The sequence below is a fragment of the Macaca nemestrina genome, chromosome 19 (genome assembly GCF_043159975.1).
Source record: "Macaca nemestrina isolate mMacNem1 chromosome 19, mMacNem.hap1, whole genome shotgun sequence".
In the NCBI taxonomy this organism is placed as follows: Eukaryota; Metazoa; Chordata; class Mammalia; order Primates; family Cercopithecidae; genus Macaca; species Macaca nemestrina.
Window position 1 is genome coordinate 49,898,725 of NC_092143.1, and position 19,339 is coordinate 49,918,063.

The 19,339-nt window shown below is 36.8% G+C and overlaps 1 protein-coding gene across 10 annotated transcripts in view; it reads right to left on the reverse strand.

Annotated features, from left to right (window-relative positions):
• The window catches only part of LOC105499299 (phosphatidylinositol 3-kinase catalytic subunit type 3), a 563,324-nt gene that overhangs the window by 444,334 nt on the left and 99,651 nt on the right, over positions 1 to 19,339 (reverse strand). For all 10 annotated transcript variants that reach the window (XR_011616915.1, XR_011616923.1, XR_011616919.1 and 7 more), the window contains 3 exons: positions 15,454 to 15,622; positions 8,797 to 8,887; positions 6,079 to 6,204 (listed from right to left, as the gene is read on the reverse strand). Coding sequence is in view for 1 of the 10 variants with exons in the window: in XM_011771834.3 (XP_011770136.1) it covers positions 6,079 to 6,204; positions 8,797 to 8,887; positions 15,454 to 15,622 (386 nt within the window). In the remaining 9 variants the exon portion in view is untranslated. The remainder of the gene's footprint in view (positions 1 to 6,078; positions 6,205 to 8,796; positions 8,888 to 15,453; positions 15,623 to 19,339) is intronic.

Below are 19,339 nucleotides of genomic sequence, written 5' to 3' on the forward strand. Positions count from 1 at the left end.
AATGGTTTGCACTTAGAAACTATGATACAGATACCAAGCACTCAGAATTTTCAATTTTGGGATCACATTCAGCAAAGTAAGACGCCATGTTATGCATGAGAGGCACTTGATATCTGAAACACTTTTGAGAGAGCCACTGTCACATTCCTTAGAGGACATGTATTCTTTAGGGGAAATTCAAGCAGAATAACCAAACCATTTTCCTCCTTCCATTTTCTTTTTTGTTTTGTTTTGTTTTGAAATACCCACTAATATATATAGTTGAATTCCCTCAAGCTAAAGGCAACTGGTGTCTAACTCAAGAATAAGTGACTATAGAATCAGGTGTCTCTCTGCCTAGATCTGTGCTTTTCCTCCTTGAACACCACAGGTGCTAAGTAAGGATTCCCTTTAAATGGACAGCAGTGCCATGTTCCTAGTATCTTGAGCAGGAACTTTTGAACCTTCTGAACCCAATCTATTCGTTATTATTATTATCTTTTTCTGTCATCATGAAAAACAAAAACAAAAACCTCTGTCTCTAGTTAATCTGCCAAGATCTAATTAATTAGATATAGTATGTATTAACATTACTGGAAACCACACCCCTTCCTCAAGATTTTTACTATCAATAAATGAAAAGGAAGGATGACAGGGAAAAGCAGAAATAGGAAATGGACTGCAGTGTGAGAGATAACCATTGAAAGGCCTACTTGTGCAACTGTACATGACCCAAACTATATGACCTCTATCTTTCCCGTGTATAACAAGACTCGAAAGCACTGTAAAGATCAAGCCCAGACGTGGTGGCTCGCATGTGTAATCCCAGCACTCAAAAGGCCAAGACAGGAGGATTGGATTGCTTGAGGCCAGGAGTTCGAGACCAGCTTGGGCAACATAGTGGAACCTCATCTCCACAAAAAGTACATTAAAAATTAGCTGGGTATGGTGAAGCATGCCTGTACTCCTAGCTACTGGTGAGGCTGACGCAGGAGCATCACTCAAGTCCAGGAGGTCAAGGCTGCAGTGAACCATGACTGCACCACAGCACTCCAATGGGGGGAGGGCAACAGAGCAAGATGCCAAAAAAGATCATTTTGGCATAAAGATGGGTTACAATGACGCAATTTCAAAGACAACGACCAAAATAAAAGTGATTTCCGGTGGAAACATTTTATCACTAATGCGTGGGTGTTGCTAGGCAACAAATATTGCAGTGTTTAATCTCCACCCTTCCTAAGGAATTGCATGATGAAAGAAAACAAGCTTTTGTAGCGTTTAGATACAAGAGTTGTGTCTAGTAATTCTTAGTCTTCTTTTTGAATGTTGTTTCTTTTATGCTGAAATACCTGTAATTCTTGTAAGTACGTATCAATCTACTCCCATTTTTTAAAAAGTTGGTTCTACTATCCATAATGATTAATGGGAATGTACTAAAATTACCATAAATCGATTAACAATATTGCATCACTATAATAGATGGCTACAAGTGACAAAAAAATAGATGCTAGTCATCTGAATTTGAATGCCTATATGATTTATTAGTATCAATACTTAGACAATATATGTAGACATGTGAGTTTCAAAGAGAAAATAAACTCCAGAGATTAAGAAACAACTATGCTTTTATAATTGTTATTTGAAAAGATTTGTATGAAGCTAAGACCTTATTTAGTATCCCATGTATGGTTCAGTGCCTAAACAAGTTCCAGTAAAATTAAACATCCATAGGTAACTCTTATTTTGGAGCACACATTATATATTTAAGGAAATCTAAGAAATATCACGAACATTTTCAAGTTCTGGTAAAAAAGAACTGAATCTGGTAAGTTAGAACAACTAACAACTTTTAAAAAAAATTTTATTTATTTATTTATTTATTTATTTATTTAATTTTTTTTTTTTGAGACGGAGTCTCACTCTGTTGCCCAGGCTGGGGGGCAGTGGAGTGATCTTGGCTCACTGCAACCTCTGCCTCCCAGGTTCAAGTGATTCTCCTGCCTCAGCCTTCTGAGTAGCTGGGATTACAGGTGCCCACCACCACGTCTGGCTAATTTTTGTATTTTTAGTAGAGACAGGGTTTCACCATGTTGGTCAGGCTGCTGTCAAACTCCTGATCTCATGTGATTCGCCTGCCTCGGCCTTGCAAAGTGCTGGGATTACAGGCGTGAGCCACTGAGCCCGGCTGAAAACAACTTTTATGTGGTTCAGTTTTCCCATCTACAAAACAGGGATAACACTAAAACATACTTGTATTATCACAGCAATGGTTATTTAATTAAAAATGGGGAAGCACTGGATGAAATACATTCCAATAAACGGTGAAGCTGTTATTGTCCCAAACACTATGTCAATCATTATGAAGTGGAGAGCTAAGAAATGATCTTTAAAAAGTTCATCTACATAGATATTCATGCTGCAATAAACCTCCACTTTTACAAATCTAAGAAGATGGTAATCCTTAGACTGTTAGAATAATTCGAATATTTGTTCTTAACTCTTATTTTCATGTGGCAATAACCTTGATTATCAAGGTTATTGATAATCTATCCTAGTCCAAAAGAGCCTGTAACAACCAAGGCTAAAGTCATGTTAATTACAGGATTTCTATATCGTATCTATTATTTCAATGAAGAACTAGAAAACAGGAACCTAGGAAACAGACTTAATGTTTCTTCTCAAGAATTATAATAATCTGTTAATGTGTATAAAATGATCCCTCCAATGTCTAATTTAAGAGCATGCCCATTGCAATTTTACCAATTCGTTTTGCCGTTCATATATTTTCTCTACAAATAGAAGAATAGGTACATGCCAAGAACTCAGAGTTCTCAGCAACTTTCACAATGTAACCATCCTTAAGATGGGGAGAGGGGAGAGGCAGATTTCATTTACTAAACCTTGCAGTAGTCAACATTAGCTTTGTAAAGCAATTAACCTTTGACATTACATTAAATTTATATCAAAAATGGATGTTTTAACCTCAATGTCAATCATTTTATAGGTGTGAAAACTGAGGCCCAGAGCCTTTGGAAAACCAAAGTCCTTCTATTAGCAGCTCCCCTGAATAATACTATGGTCCCCTAAAAACTACTACTTTATTATCAACCTCTTTTTCTCCTCCATCTTTCATAAAGATAATTAAGAAAAACAGTCCTTCTATTTTTGGATCCAGCTAGCAAAATGGGCATCTTATGCAAATAAACATTAGAATTTCAAAACTAGACCACTAAAATAAAGCATGCCACTAATTCATTTTACAGAACTTGAAGGCTCAACTTTAAGCTGGAGCACATTAGCAGAGTGGCAGTTAAATCTTCAAAGATGCTACACTTAATTCCTCTCTTTTCTGCCTATGCAACCCTTTGTTCCCGTTAACAGGCAGACTGTATCTTTTCTCTGCGTGAATCTGGGCTGCCCTTGGGACTTATTTTAAGAGGCCTGCCACTTCTGCCTTCATATCCTCTTGGGGAAATCAGTCACGCTGTAGAGCAGCAGTTTGGGCTGGAGTCTGAAATGATGAGAGAGGAAGTGGAGACAGATAGTCCATGTAGAGAACACCTAATGGCCAGACCTGTTGAGTGAAGCGAGTGGACCTCCAAGACAAACCCAACTACCAGTCGAATACAACTGAAGGAGTGAAGCCAGTTAACGTTACAGGAAGCAAAGAAACCTCATAGCTGGGCTCTAGCTAAGTTCCCGACTGAAGCATCCCAGGTAAGAAATAACAAACCATTATTGCTTTTTCAGCTGCTAAGTCTGGAGTTGCTTGTGTAGCTACTGATTGCTGAAATGAGTGTTAGCCAGCAGCACTAATTTAAAGTTTGGAGTTTTAGCTCCATTATATATTTCCCCAGGAAAATAAAGGAGAAAAACCAGAATCTGTAAGTATGGAATAAGGAAAACCCATGAAGGAGAGATATTTCTACACTTGTAGATAGAGACAGAGTAAGATAAAATATAAATGACCAACTATGATGGGTAAATTCCCTGCTATAGAAATGCAAAGACACAGAAGTTAAGAGTTTCTGCAAGCATGTTGTAACCAGTTGAGCTTAAAAAAAGAAAAAAAATAAGGTGTACACACAGAGAGATGGGCCGTGGCCAGGAAAAGTTTCATTGACACTAACGTAGTATAGTGATGAGCAAGACATTGAAAAGATCTGGTTTAAAAAATACTAAATATGGGAGTCAAAAGATTTGGGTTTAAGTCTTGGTTTTCTCCCTTGTCAAGTAGCCATGATATCTCTCTGGCCTTTTTTTCCCCTATAGCTCTAAAATATTCTGCTCTGCTCTATGTAGAGTAAGATCCACCGTCAGCTAAGCTGGTTGACTTTGGCAAGTCACATACTATCTGAATCACAATTTATTCTCAACAAATGATTGGTTACAATTAATGACCCATGAAGCAGACCCTGAGGTGGCCCTTGTAATAAAAATATGATCAAGACTGGTGTTCAGAGAAAAACATCTTTTTATTGAGCTAGAAAAAGAGTACAAGCTAACATCTAGAGGCAAGAATTCCTTTATGATCATTAAATATTTTTTAAGTATATAAGGCATTGTACTACAAGGTGAGTGACAGACAAAGCCCAGCCTTCAGGAAGTCTGTAACTGAGGAGTTATAAGGGAATCTAAATTTCCTTTTTTTTTTTTTTTTTTTTTTGAGACGAAGTCTCGTTCTGTTGCCCAGGCTGGAGTGCAGTGGCAAAATCTCGGCTCACTGCAACCTCTGCCTCCTGGGTTCACGCCATTCTCCTGCCTCAGCCTCCCAAGCAGCTCAGACTACAGGCGCCCGCCACCACACCTGGCTAATTTTTTGTTTTTAGTAGAGACGGGGTTTCACCGTGTTAGCCAGGATGGTCTTGATCTCCTGATCTCGTGAACCGCCCTCCTCAGCCTCCCAAAGTGCTGGGATTACAGGCGTGAGCCACCCTGCCCAGCCCTAGGAATCTAAATATCTATAATAAAAAGCAAAACATCAGCTAACCTGGGAAAAGCGAGGGGTGGCAGGAAGGAAAAAAAGAAAGCAAAACATAAGTGCAAGTCATAATAAAGGTAGAAAATATATGGAAATTTAGAGAGAGATGAATCAAACAGCATTAAGAGCTCTTGGAGGACAGATTGGATTTTGGCATGTAGAAGTTTACAGAAGATACATTATTAAGAAGGGTGATTTCTGGGCTGAAGAAATGACAACAGCAAAGTTGTCACTATGATGAAACAGAAGAAAATATTTAGAGAAAGAGAGTATTAGACAACAGCTTGGAAAGCAGAACAGAACACAACATTCTGGAAAGCCTCAAGTTGCCAGATATTGGACTTTGTTGTTAGGCAGTGAGGAAACTGCAAATACCTAGGTATGACAAAGTTTAAAAGAAATGGGTTAAAACGGTTAAAGAAACAAACACGGCTTGGTGAGATACTGGTCAATGGCTGAGGAAAAATTCAAAGCAGATAAGCTCTGAGCTTGCAAGATTAGGCAAATCATTAAGTGAATGTGTAACACCAGGAAGGAGTTCACAGGAGAGAAGGTGAGGGCACAGAAGAAAAAAGCAGCCTCATTTTTCCATTTGCTAACCATTTTCATAGTCATTCTTATTATGTAACTCATAATTAAAATGGGTTTTAAATCTGAAGTTTACCATGAAGGGGTAATCCCTCATTTATCTGTGGATACTGCTAATAGTAAGTCTATGGATAGATCTTTCTGGTGTGTGATGTGGATTGCTTTTCTTAGCTTCTAAACTTTCCCAGCACTTCATCATTCACCAAAACCCAACAAGTGTCCAAGTTTCAATTGCCAAGGCCTCTGCTGGATCCAAAATCATTCTCAAGAGGACGTATAATCACCACTGACTACAAAGAAAAAAATACCTATCCTGGTGCTCCAAAAGTTAGTCATTACTAAGAAAAGCAGACGTTTTAGAATTAGTACCATGTGAAACACGATTCACTTCAGCTGGCTGGTGAAATGTCAAAAAGGCTTGACAGAAGAACAGAAAAGATGTCAACTGGCAGGAGAAATGTATGGCTCTCCAAGGACTCTGGGGCAGTACACGGAAGGCGAGACAAATGCACTGCACTCAGAGAACTTACCTGGGCAAACTTGTGAATCTGTTCCACCACCGCAGCAAAAAGAGCATGGACACTCTCATCGATCAGACTCTGCATGTAATGCACAGCCTCTTCATCCGACAGGTCTAAACGGAATTTATCCTGAACCTATAAGACAACACTTTTCGTCTTTACAATGAAGAAAAATAGGGCCCATTTTGAACAGACAGAATCAAACTGATATAGACATTATAAAGTAACATAAGCTATTCCTATGGCAAATAAATGACCTGTAACTTATCAGAATGCTGAATGCAATTCTTTGGAGTGTACAAGTTTGCTGTTTTTGTTATATGCTCTGCATATCACCTCGTTCTTGTTGGCTGTAAACAGCTTTTAAGAAAAGAAAAAAGAAAAGAAGAAATTTTTCTTAGGGTCCTACATTTTAAAAACAGATAAACTGCTCTTTTAATTAAAGGTGTGCCTTATTTTTTTTTTTTAATCTAAAATCTAGAGTGACTATATATGATTTAACTTGTGGCATATTTATTAATAATCCACTTTATCCCTGTTATTCCTTGCGAAATGGATGAAGCAAGGTGAGATTATATTAATATTCTCCCATACCTTCAGTGTCTACATAAGAACAGGAACAATATCAATCACTGACAAAATAAACTAAATGTGATTTTCTAAGGTTTCCTTTCCTATTGAATTTCCCTATATCCCAGCACAAAACTGTGTCAATAGGTCTATAATTTCCAAAGATAAAAGAAATTTTTTACTCCTATTTAAAGCTACAGTTGATTTTCAGTAGCATTAAGTATTAGAAAAATTAGTATCTATATTTACATGTGTATATTTTATATATACATAAAAGTCAATGTTACTGAAGAACTACTTTGTGCAAAACGCCATGCCAAGTATCATACATGCAACATTTTATCTGACTGATGATAAACATACAGTAGATAGTATCTCATCAATAAGATGCAGAAATTGAGGCACAGAGAATTCATGAAGCTGGCTCAGGGACCCTTAACTGGTACATGCTTCCAGACAATCCCACGCCACCACACAACCATTACACACTACTCCTTTCTCTTGTAAATAACCCACATATACTTCTCAAAGACAGGCTAGGAGAAAGTGAGGTTTCCAAGTGGACAAAGTGTGGCCCACATTTAGGGTTTCAAGTATAAGGTTTCACTACTAGAAAGCTACAAAGAAGAAAGGACAGTGTAACAACCCATAGCCCCAACTCAGTGCCCTTGTCTCTTCATGGTACTGGAGGTATACCAGGTGATCTGAGAGTGCTTGAGCCTCAAGATAGGGGGAGGTAAAAGAGAGGTAAATGTAAAAAGTGAAGACAAGAACAATTTGGTAGAGGAACATCTAAGGCTGTATCTTCAATGAACTAGCTCTCTCATTTCCTGGATCCCAGATAATAACAAACATAGTCCTTGAGTTTGATCTTTTGATTTCCTTAACTTCTACTTACAGAGAGAATATCTGACAATTTTGGAACTATTTTTAAGGACATAAAAAATCTACAGAATAGGAGAATCAAAATAAATTTTAGCCCAATTTATCAAAGCTTACATACTTACATAAGTGCCTGCATTACAAAGAGAAGGTATACACCTGGCATAAAAATATAATGTTATTTACCAAATATGAAAATATTCTCTTTTATACCAAAAGGTTAACTGTATATAAATAGTTATTTGGTATCAGATTTACTGACTTATGTTAGGCTGTCCTCTAGGTTCTTAAGATTCTTAACACATATACTAATTAATTGTAATATTTAAGGCTATTGTAAATCAACCACAACTTTATAAACTAAAAAAAAATTCCCCATCTTTGGAAACTACAGACCTATTCAGGTAGTCCTTTGCAAGGATACAGAGAAATTCTATAGGAATGGAGATATATGAGAAGATCTAGTTTAGTTTATTTTGCCAGTGATTGACATCATTCCTGTTCCTCCACATTTCTGTTCCACACATCATTACTTTAAAGGTGTGGAAGTAAATTAAATAATTTCTATCGATTTATCTTCAAGTTCACTGACTTCTAATGCCATAATCCAATTTGCTATTAAGCCTACCCAATTAATATTTCATTTTAGCGAGTGTACTTTCAGTTCCATAATTTTCATTTTGTTCTTTCTTCCTAGTTTTAATGTCTCTATTGATAGTCCTATCTGTTCCGTAATTATGCATTTATTTTCCCTTAGGTGCATGGATATTTATAACAGCCGTTTTAAAGTCCTTTTCTGTGGTCATGGGTCATCTCAGGGCGTTTCTACGGATTGTTTTATTTTTTCATTGGCTTAGTATCACATTTTCTGTTAATTCACACATCTAGTTATATTTAAAAAAAAAAAAAAGAGATAATAGACATTCCAAATGATACATTAGAGAGACTATGAATTCCATTGTGTTCTTGTGAAGATTCATTGTAGCTGGGAATTAACTTGAGTAAATTCAGTTTTAAAATAAATCCTCCCTATGATGGACAATAGCTGAAAACTCTGCTCAGTTCTTTAAGCTTTGGGCTGCTGCTTCCGCCTCCCTGTGACTGCAGAGCTGGAGCAGCAAGCTGTCTCTCCAGATATGGGAACCTACTCATGTAACTGTGGGCATGAACAAATAAGGGGATAAAACTGGCTGCAGAGACTTGAGAATTTGTTGTATTCTGGAATATGGAAAAATTATACAGAAGAGCTCTTCATTTATGTTACTTAAAAATTACCTTTTTCACAGTTTTATCTGGTTCAAGTGCAATATCTGGAATGTTTGCATCAACCATCAAGGAAAACAAGTTCAAAATCAGATTAGAATACCTAAAGAAGAGCAGAAAAGGAAAAAAAATAGCAATAATTAAGAATTCTGCATTTCTTTCTCATATTAAGAAATTTCTAGAAGTAGTGGTACTTGGATTTTTACAGTGATTACTATTATTCCAGCAGGAAATTCATCAGTTGGTATCAATGAAATGCAAGCCTTGACAAATATTTTATCTTGGGGTCTTCATATAACACCATTTCTAAATCCTATACCATGGGGCAGACCTTTGGGGTAATCATCCAATAATGACATTCTTTTCATTTTTTAGTAAGTATATATATTTTTAGAAGGGATCTGAGGAAGATCTACTTTATGTCTAATTCGCATTTTGTAACAATTAAGATCTATCTGCTTTTGCTAGATGAAGGTAACAATCTGCTACTTTAAGATGACCTCGGTGTGTCATGGCTAAATGAATGAAAGGGAAATAATATCATCCCATGAATCACTTGTATCTTCCAGATATACCAATCATCATTTCAGGAACTACAGTGACTGACCTGGATAAAAATAATTCTAGAAGAAAAAATTGCTAGTACTCTGCTGCATTAAAAATGGGCAAGATATCTAAATAAATATCATCAGAGCATGCTGGCCTCCAACAGCAACTAACAGTTTCTCTTCACCAATCCTCAAACTCTTCCTCTTCCTCCAAAGAGAACAATGTTACTATTCTGAATGGTCATTTCCAGAGGCGGGGCCTTGTGGGGGAAGGTTTAAATAAATCTCCACTGGGATCTCTCCACTTTGGCTCTTGGTGGCCCCTCCTTAGCACTGATAAAAAGAGATTCAGGTTTGATCTTCAGGATGGATGTAAGGAAAGCGTTGGTTTTCAGCAATGAAGGTTTTTAGCTGTTTCAGTAAAAATGTCAACCAAGTGCCTTGCATTGTCTTCTCTAGGGGATGGGGGCAGAATTTGGATGATGCAGGATCTTTATCCCAGCTACGTGCCTATCTATAATGATAACAATAATAAAATACAAACTGTTAAAAACTGTTTAATACTTATACTGTAATGATAATGGAACTTGTATAGAAAAATGACTATCCATATGAGTTTCAAGTTATCTATTTTATCTTCATTTCTGAATTTTCTATTCCTCATAAAAATCAAGAGGAACTATAATGAAAAACTTCTACCTTGATGTAGTCTAATCAAATCAGGCCCTAACCCACTTAAACTCTTAGGAAAAAAAAGTTATGATAATAGCTAAACAGCTTTAACCTAGCTTTAAGTTACTAATTTATTTGTGGGAATTGATAAATGCATACCACAGATGTTATTCCATTCCTACTCATATAATCCTTTTATTCATTCAATCAACAAATATTTACTTAGTACTCACTATATCCACTGTTGTGGGCACTAGGGATACAGACAGTGGTGAACTGAACAAACAAGGTCCCCACACTCATGAAGTTTACATTCTGGAGGAGGGTGGAAACTAATATAATAAACTGATAAACATGATAATGTTATGTCTGCTTGATTAAAAGATTTAAAAGAGAAAAAACAACAACAGGAAAATGGGTCAGAGAGAAAGAGGCATCTTAAGGCAGTAAGGTTTTATTTGAAATGCACCGAGAAGCAACTGAGTTTAAGGAGTGGAGTGACACACGTTGATGCGTATTTTTAACAGTTCACACTGGCCATCTTGAAGGGAATAATAATCGAAGTAGAGAAACTATATCACAGACTTCCAGGTGGACAAGAAACTACCTGGGGGCTATCAGACTATATTTTGGAGATGAAATAGATGATCCTTGCTGATGGTTTCAATGGAGGTCAGGGTGACAGGATAGAGAAACTGAAAGACACAAAGGATTTAGCGTAATGGGACACTAGTGTTATTCACCAAGACAGGAAAGGCTAAATGGAAGAGGAACAGGATTTTAGACAGGGACTCAAGAATTTCATTTTAGACATGTAGAGTTTGAGGTGCCTACTAGATTTTTAGTAGAGATGTCAGATATATCTCAGAGGAGATATGAAAGCTAGTGATATTAAAGTCATCAGTAATGGGATCATATGTAAAGTCACAGGATTGGATGAAAATGGTAAGGGTGGGGCAAAAATAAAGGTCCAGAATGAAACCCTTTATAATGATAACGAAGCTTCTACATAAGAGGTGTCCCATCTTTTGGTTTCCCTGGGTCACAATGGGAGAAGAACTGTCTTGGGCTATAGATGAAATACACTAACACTAATGATAGCTGATGAGCTTAAAAAAAAAATCTCATTATGTTTTAAGAAAGTTTATGAATTTGTGTTGGGCTGTATTCGAAGCTTTCCTGGGCCGTATGTGGCCTGGGGGCCACGGGTTAGATTCTCTATGGAAATACAGATGATCCACTTGAGAAGGCTGCAAGGAATGCGATGCCAGCAGCATGCAAATCAGCTGTTACATATTATAAAAAAAAAAAAAAAAAGTGCCCTTTCAACTACCTATCCATCATTCGTACTCCGCTTTGTTGATTATACAGGTACATAATTTTTTCCCATCTTGGCATGGGGAAATCTACCAGAAGGTAACATAAGGAGAAGAATACAAAGTCAATTTTGGAAGAGATATATTAGAAGTTCTCCAACTTGGCTGCCCATTAGATTCAGCTGGGTAGCTTTTCAAATGTATCAATGCCTGAGCTCAATCTCAGACCAATTAAATATGAGGGAGCCCAGACCTTTCCCCTTGCCACCTCATCTACAAGCTCTCCAGGTGATTCCAATGGGCAGCCAGGATCAATGTTAAAAATCTGCCTTTATGGATGCCGAATGTGATGTTCCTTTTAAAAAAGGTAAATACTAATGCTTTCTGGATTATCTCCTGATTTAAATTTAACTATCCATGCTTCTATTGTTATAGCAAAGGGAAACAGAAATAAACATAAAGGTTAGACATCCACATACTTCGTGAATAATTTGTCACTACCTTTGATATTAATCTTTTACATCTGTTGTCATTAACCTGCATTTTCCATTTAACACACAAGTGAACCAAAATAGCAAGTGTTTACTTAACAGGGCAGTCATTTAATGTCCTATCCAGAAACACAAATTTAAAGGCCACTTGATTTTTTTTTTTTGAGATGGAGTCTTGTTCTGTCACCCAGACTAGAGTACGGTGGCACAATCTCAGGTCACTGCAACCTCCGCCTCCCAGGTTCAAGCGAGTCTCTTGCCTCAACCTCCCAAGTAACTGGGACTACAGGCACATTCCACTATGCCAGGCTAAGTTTTGTATTTTTAGTAGAGACAGGGTTTCACCATGTTGGCCAGGCTGGTCTCGAACTCCTGACCTCAAGTGATCTGCCTGCCTCGGCCTCACAAAGTGCTGGGATTACAGGCATGAGCCACGCCGCCTGGCCAACAAACCAGTATTAGACAACCTAAGATTAAAAAATAATAATAATAGGGCGGGAAAGTGTGCAAAATCTATTCTAGCAAAGATTGCAAGATGGAATGTGACATAATTAGGGTTTTTAGAAAGAAGCAAGTTGCACGTAACATTCAAGGAAACTGAACTCTTTCTCTTACCCACGTTCATGTCAACTATCATGCTACACTCTAGTCATACAAAGATAATTTAAATTTTTCAGGAAAAACCTTAATTACTGAAAACAGAAATCCATTGACTACACAGAGGTTCTTATAGTATTTCAAAGGTCAATTTCCTCTACATTCTATTTTCCATGACACAAAAATCAGAGTTCCTGTGAAAATGTTATTTAATAAGTGTACTACTTTAAAGAGGAGAAGCAATGTCGTTAATGATGTTTGTGACTAATAAAGTCACTGATGTTTCGTGACTAGGCAAACATCTCTTAGACAATATGAGAACTTTGATACAGTTAAATGCGTTTCTTTTTTTTCCCCCCCCGAGACACAGTCTTGTTCTATTGTCCAGGCTGCAGTTCAGTGGTGTGATTTTGGCTCACTGCAACCTCTGTCTCTTGGGTTTAAGCGACTCTCATACCTCAGCCTCCCTACTAGCTGGGATTACAGGCATGCACCACTACGCCCGGTGAATTTCTGTATTTTCTTTTTTAGTAGAGACAGGGTTTCACCATGTTGGCCAGGCTGGTCTCGAACTCCTGGCCTCAAGTGATCCACCCACCTCAGCCTCCCTAAGTGCTTGGATTATAGGAGTGAGTCACCATGCCCAGTGGGTTAAATGCATTCCTTATTTCACTGTTGAAAATCTTTACCAAAAAATGTAGAAAGAACATCTTTGTAACATCAGTGTCTAAAAATGGTGTTTGGCATAAGTGTGGGTTGGGAGAAAGACAATATGTACTGATTAATAAGAGATGATAATGTATTTTATAACCATTTATAACTAAGTTCAAAATGGCCTACTCTGCTTATGTGGTACGATGTTATTCAGTGGTTTCTTTGTGAAGAAACTGATCCATTATCCAGAAAAACTATAAACTAACAGGGCTGGTCATACCTATAAAGCCTAATAAAAGTACCAATAACCTTAGCTCTGAACAACTATCAGGTTAATTCTTACATCCTTGAAGGCATTTTTTAAAACCAACTAAAACATACTCTAAAATACAACACGAAAAAATAAATGTTGGCCGGGTGCAGTGGGTTTATTCCTATAATCCCAGCACTTTGAGTGGCCAAAGCGGGCAGATAGCTTGAATCCAGGAGTTCAAGACCAGTCTGGGCAACATAGCAAGACCCCACCCCGTCTCTACAAAAAAACCACAAAAAATGAGCTGGGCATGGTGGCATACACCTGTAGCTCCAGCTACCTGCAAGGCTGAGGTGGAAGGATCATCTGAGCCCAGGAAGTCAAGACTGCAGTGAACCATGGTCATGCCACTGCACTCCAACCTGGCTGAGAGAGTGACAACCTGTCTCAAAAAAACAAACAAACAAAAAGTTGATCAAACAATTTGGGTCCAGATAATATAAAGTGAAGTACAGGGAAATTTTTAAAAGTTACAGAGTTTTCATTAAAACTTTGCATAAAATTATTTAATCTCTCTGTGGCTTTTCTTTGTAGCGAGGAAGTCAACCTTGGCTCTCCATTAATAACCTGCCTGTTTTCTCATTCTATTGAATTGCTACTAATCCTCTACCAATGACAGTTTATAAAGCACATTGTTTTCCTTCTGCTTTCAATAAGATAGAGCACCTTTGACACTTCTCTAGTTATCATTCCTTACCATCTTGTCTGCCACCTCCCTGAGATATCCATGGTTCGACTTAGTTTTCTACGGGCTTTGACTATTTTAAATTAAAAATCCCAGATATGAAATGGCACTGTCATCTCTCTGAAAGTGCTTCTGCATCACCAAACAAATCTAAAGAGCACTGATTTTCTCATTATTCTTTTAGCATCTCTGGAGGGTAAAACTGAGCCATTCTGCCACCCAAAGGATAAATAACACGGCCATTTGTAAAACGCCTGTTACAGGGTTTGTGATACGTGGAAAAGACTGAGTTTACAACAAAGACCTAGTCATTGCATAAATGAAACCTGATTACTATAAAAAAAAACAGTCTTTTAGGACCAGCACATCAACATCAACCGGGAACATGGCCTCACACTAGACCAGAAGCAGGAATTCTGAGGGTTCTCATACAAATACGAAGAGTTCTCAATGAATAAACATATAATGAGTGCCTATGTACTAAACACTGTATGAGTAATCAAGGTTACAAAGGTTATGAAGACAAAGGAGACAGAACCCACATGCACTGGCAACTTGCTATCTATTGGTTATATTTTCACCTGGAAGAGCATGTATATATGTTTCCCGGACTGGGATTTTCTGCTGGACTAAGAAAAAGTTTATCAAACATGACTTTTATTTTCCTTCCTGATGACATATGATAGTCAGTCCTAAGTAAATTAGGAAGAAGGAAGCACAGATATAGTGGCGCTGAAGAAAAAAGGATGGAGAAAAAACATTTTTTTTGTAGCAGAATGACTGATGATGTGTTAAAAAGAGATAAAAATCATATTTAACATTTACTTCAATCATTGAGCAAACTTTTCAATATTCCTGAAAAGTACCCAAAACTAAGGAAGCTAAAGAATAAAAATGATTGAACTAATATCACTCTAAAGAAGTTATATCCTACATTCTTTGATAAAGAAATAGGAAGTCAGCTAGGGAGAAGGAAGAGAACCCAGTAGGTGACTGTACTACTGCGGGACTGTCTTCAGGCAGATCTGAATGGTATGAAGTTTCTTAACCTTTTCTCTATCTCAGTACTGTCAAAGTACATTTTATTAAAGTGACATCAACCCACTGAGTTGGAAGCCTCCATGTTTGCTTCATCTTATGTGATGCCAGCTTCCTGCCTGGTGGGATACACTAATGAGATAGTGGGAAAGCGAGAAAGTTTATGTCTTTTTCCTTTGATATTTGATAATCTGTCAAAATTGGTATTAAATATAAGACAGGAAATACTGTTGCCTTTGTCATTTTGATAAAGTGATCAATGCTAAAGAATGCATACATTTAAACAACTCCTTCTCTTGTTCTATAAAATACAATAAATTTACCCAAATTCTCTGTGCCAAGCAAATCAACTTACCTTCGCAGGTGGAGGAAAGCCGTGTAACACTGTTTACGGAACTCTTGGTACTGCTCACTCTGTGTGCCCCCCATTCCTTCTACCATTTCTTTATTCAGCTTCATTGGTGGAGGAAGAGGCTTCGGATCCCGACCCAAAATATATCCAAAGTCTATGTGGAAGAGTTTGCCTGGATGTTGACAAGAAACTCATTTGTTACCAGAATTATCTTAAAGAAATTGGTAGGGGATATGTCGCACAATTGTCTCTTCATAAAGAATATTAGTTCAAGATGAAGCCTATTAAATTCTTCGATATTTCTAACTGCAGGTTTGAGAGTGGCCTTCGAAACATAATTAACTCATTTTAACTCATTCATTCAGACAAAATGATGCCTAAAATCATGTCAAAGTAATGGTAACCTATGTTAAATCCTATTTATAAGTCTTCAGAATCAAAGACGGTTAGAGCCTGGATAATATTTTAAGGTATCAGCAGAAATTGGAATCTTGTAGCAAATTTTTTGTGCTAAAGTTTAAGCACAGTGTCCTTCATATAACGGAAAATCATTTCTTTATTCCTGAGATGAATCCTTCTGCTAATTTATCATTACTCAAAAAAAAATTTTAGAAAGGAAAAATTTAAAAAACCATATTCTTAGCATAAATAGCAATTCAGTTGTAATAATATATCACCTATCATTTTAATGTTGTTAAATTTTACTAATCTGTAACATAGATTTATAAATCTGTTTTCATTGTACAGTATATAAGAGTAAGCACAATTATGAGGTTTCATGTTGTACATATTTAAGATCATAAAATGTCAACACGGGGGGGTTTCATTTCCATTAAAAGAAATCACTGAATGATTTATGACTGAAAAACCACTCTTTCGGAATCCCAAAACGGGCTTCGATGGTCTCTAAGTACAATGAAACTGATTTTGCGGGGAGATCAATACACTTCACCAGATTCCCAAGTAAAGTCCATAATTCAACAAATATGAGGAACCAGTTTCACAAAAGTGAATTTGATAACTTCAGTACCCACTGGAAAAGCAACATCCCTATAGTCTCTTAAGGTTCAAGGGGAGTATCTTATGATTTCAGTTTTCCACAGCTGATGAAAAGTCCAGGATCAATTTCTGTTAACCATTTTAACACCTTCAACTAAGTATGTGTCCTCTGCTCAACTAAGCTAAGCAATTCTTTTGGTACTTTATTCTCATTTTGAAGTTTTCATTTATCTTTTACCTTGTTGGATACACACTATTCTGCCCCATAAGAGGTAAAGAAATAAGAAGCTCACAATATTACAGATGTAGATAAATGTTCCTTAGTTTTATTTAATTATTTAAATAATACTTTGTTACCAGTACACTTGAACAGATGACCAATCTGGTCAATGTTTGATACAAAACTGCCATCACACATGGTTTATTTAAAGGGCTCCATGCTTTTAACAGGAAACCTATCCCAGTTTTCTTCATTTCATTACAGGAAGTATTGGAATTCCAATATTGGCTATGTATCACTGGTTACAAATGAAGAGTGTATTTCTATCCTTCTTGTCAGAACACTCTCAAAGAACAGGATTACTACTTAATTAAAAGGCGTAGAAGATTCAGTATCTAACAATGAAACCATGATTATGCTTTGCAAGTTAAATAGCCATGTATTTTCAAAAAAAGCCTATTAATGTAATGTTTTAAGAAAACTCATCTTCATAAATACTGAAGGGAATGGTTTTTTTTAAAGTTAATATCTGAAAACGAAATTTGTAAAGGTTCAAAAAACACACATAATTAAATTTAAAAAATGTTTAAGAAGTTCAGAGAGTATGATCTTATTCAAATCTACCACTTTAAACAGTCAAGAAATAAAGTATACATAAAATAAACTGGTTAACCTCCTTTTGTCTCCAGCTTGCAAAACACAGGGAGTAAGAAGTGCTAATTAATTTTTCTTGTTATTTGCATAAATAACATGAACTTATTTCTAAAATCGTAGTTCAAGGCATTTGTAATTCTTGGATTAAAGAGAATATAAACTATTCTCTTTGACAGTATTTAATGGTAAAGTTTATTTTAAATTTCTATTTTAATAATTAAACGTGTCCAATGTCAAAACTGTATTCATTCTGTTTTTCATACCTCTTCTTACTCTTCCCCCTTATACTTGACTTTCTTCTGCTGTTCCTTATAATCCAAACTCTATTTTTTAAAGATTCCACATAATTCCCAACTTCAAAAAATCTTCCCTGACACACTACTCCAGTGAATTTCCTACTCTTCAATTTTTTTTATATAACCTGACATTTATTTACCATTTTTTTCCATTAAAATGCCTTTTGTCTTATGTGAATGTTGTATCTTTCCTACTGCCCTACTGCTACACCTAGAAATAAAAGAAGGTAACAAACAGCAATTTATTCTTATAGCAAAACCTGTATTTTCAGAATTAAAAAGGTTCCCGATATCTATACTCCCACTCACTGTTCCCAATACTTATTACTTAAACCCTTACAATATACTAGCAGTTTTCACTCAGTTAAAAGCACAATGATGCAATATTTTTCAATAATAGTTTTTAGTATCAAAGATCAATAATCTATAAAGGCAAAGAGGAGCTGGCATGTGCTGAGATCACATAGTAGCATGAGAGGGGAGGTGCCAAGCTCTTTTTTAACAACCAGCTCTCAATGGAAGTAACAGAAGAGCTCACTCATTACCTCCAGCACAGTGCCAGGCCATTCACGAAGAATCCACCCCCGTGACCCAAACACTTCCCATTTGATCCCATCTCCAACACTGGGGATGAAGTTTGAACATGAGATTTGGAGGAGTCAAATACCCAAATTACAGAAAGTGGGAAAAAGAAATTTTTGAAATATATTAACTATTTTCTTCTCTCTAATAGCATGAGTCCAAATAACAACCACATAAGTTTTAAAAAAAAAAAAGGCATTATTCATCTCACGGTGGTAAAAGAAACAAGCAAACAAAACCTAATAGCCCTTAAGGAATGAGTAGTATGTGCTCAATACCAAGCAAAAGTCTACTTATCTCTTTCAAAACTCACAGCACCACTAGGAGAGCGGTTCTGTTATTATTTACAGATTCAGAAGAAGAGACTGAGTTACTGGTATATTATGTAACTTACCCAAAATCACCCAATGTGTGAGGGGCAAAATAAATGCAAAATTTGCCTTTAGAGCCGAACAAATTACCCACTATGAAAGACTGTTTCTTGGTCTAAAAAATAATCAATTTCACATAAAACTAAAGAATAATACAGAAAATCAGGATAGAAGTTGTGATGGTTAATACTGAGTTTCAACTTGACTGGATTGAAGGATACAAAGTATTGATCCTGGGTGTGTCTGTGAGGGTGTTGCCAACGGAGATTAATATTTGAGTCAGTGGGCTGGGGAAGGTAGACCTTTACTCTAGACAGGCACAAACTAATCAGCTGCCAGCACAGCTAGGATATAAGCAGACAGAAAAATGTGAAAAGAGAGACTGGCCTAGCCTCCCAGCCTACATCTTTCTCTCATGCTGTATGCTTCCTGCCCTCGAACATCAGGCTCCAAGTTCTGCAGTTTTGGGACTCAGACTGGCTCTCCTTGCTCCTCAGCCTGCAGATGGCCTATAGTGGGACCTTGTGAATGTGTGAGTTAATACTTAAGAAATTCCCCTTTATACACACACACACACACACACACACACACACACACACACACACACACATATTCCATTAGTTCTGTCCCTCTAGAGAACGCTGTATTACAGGAGCTATACTGAAAGAAAATGTCCAATTAAGATAACAATAAGAATAACCATTTTTCTTTACTTTGAGCTCTCTGACAAAAGGTTCAAAGCGTATTACTTTAAAGTGGCAAGGCAG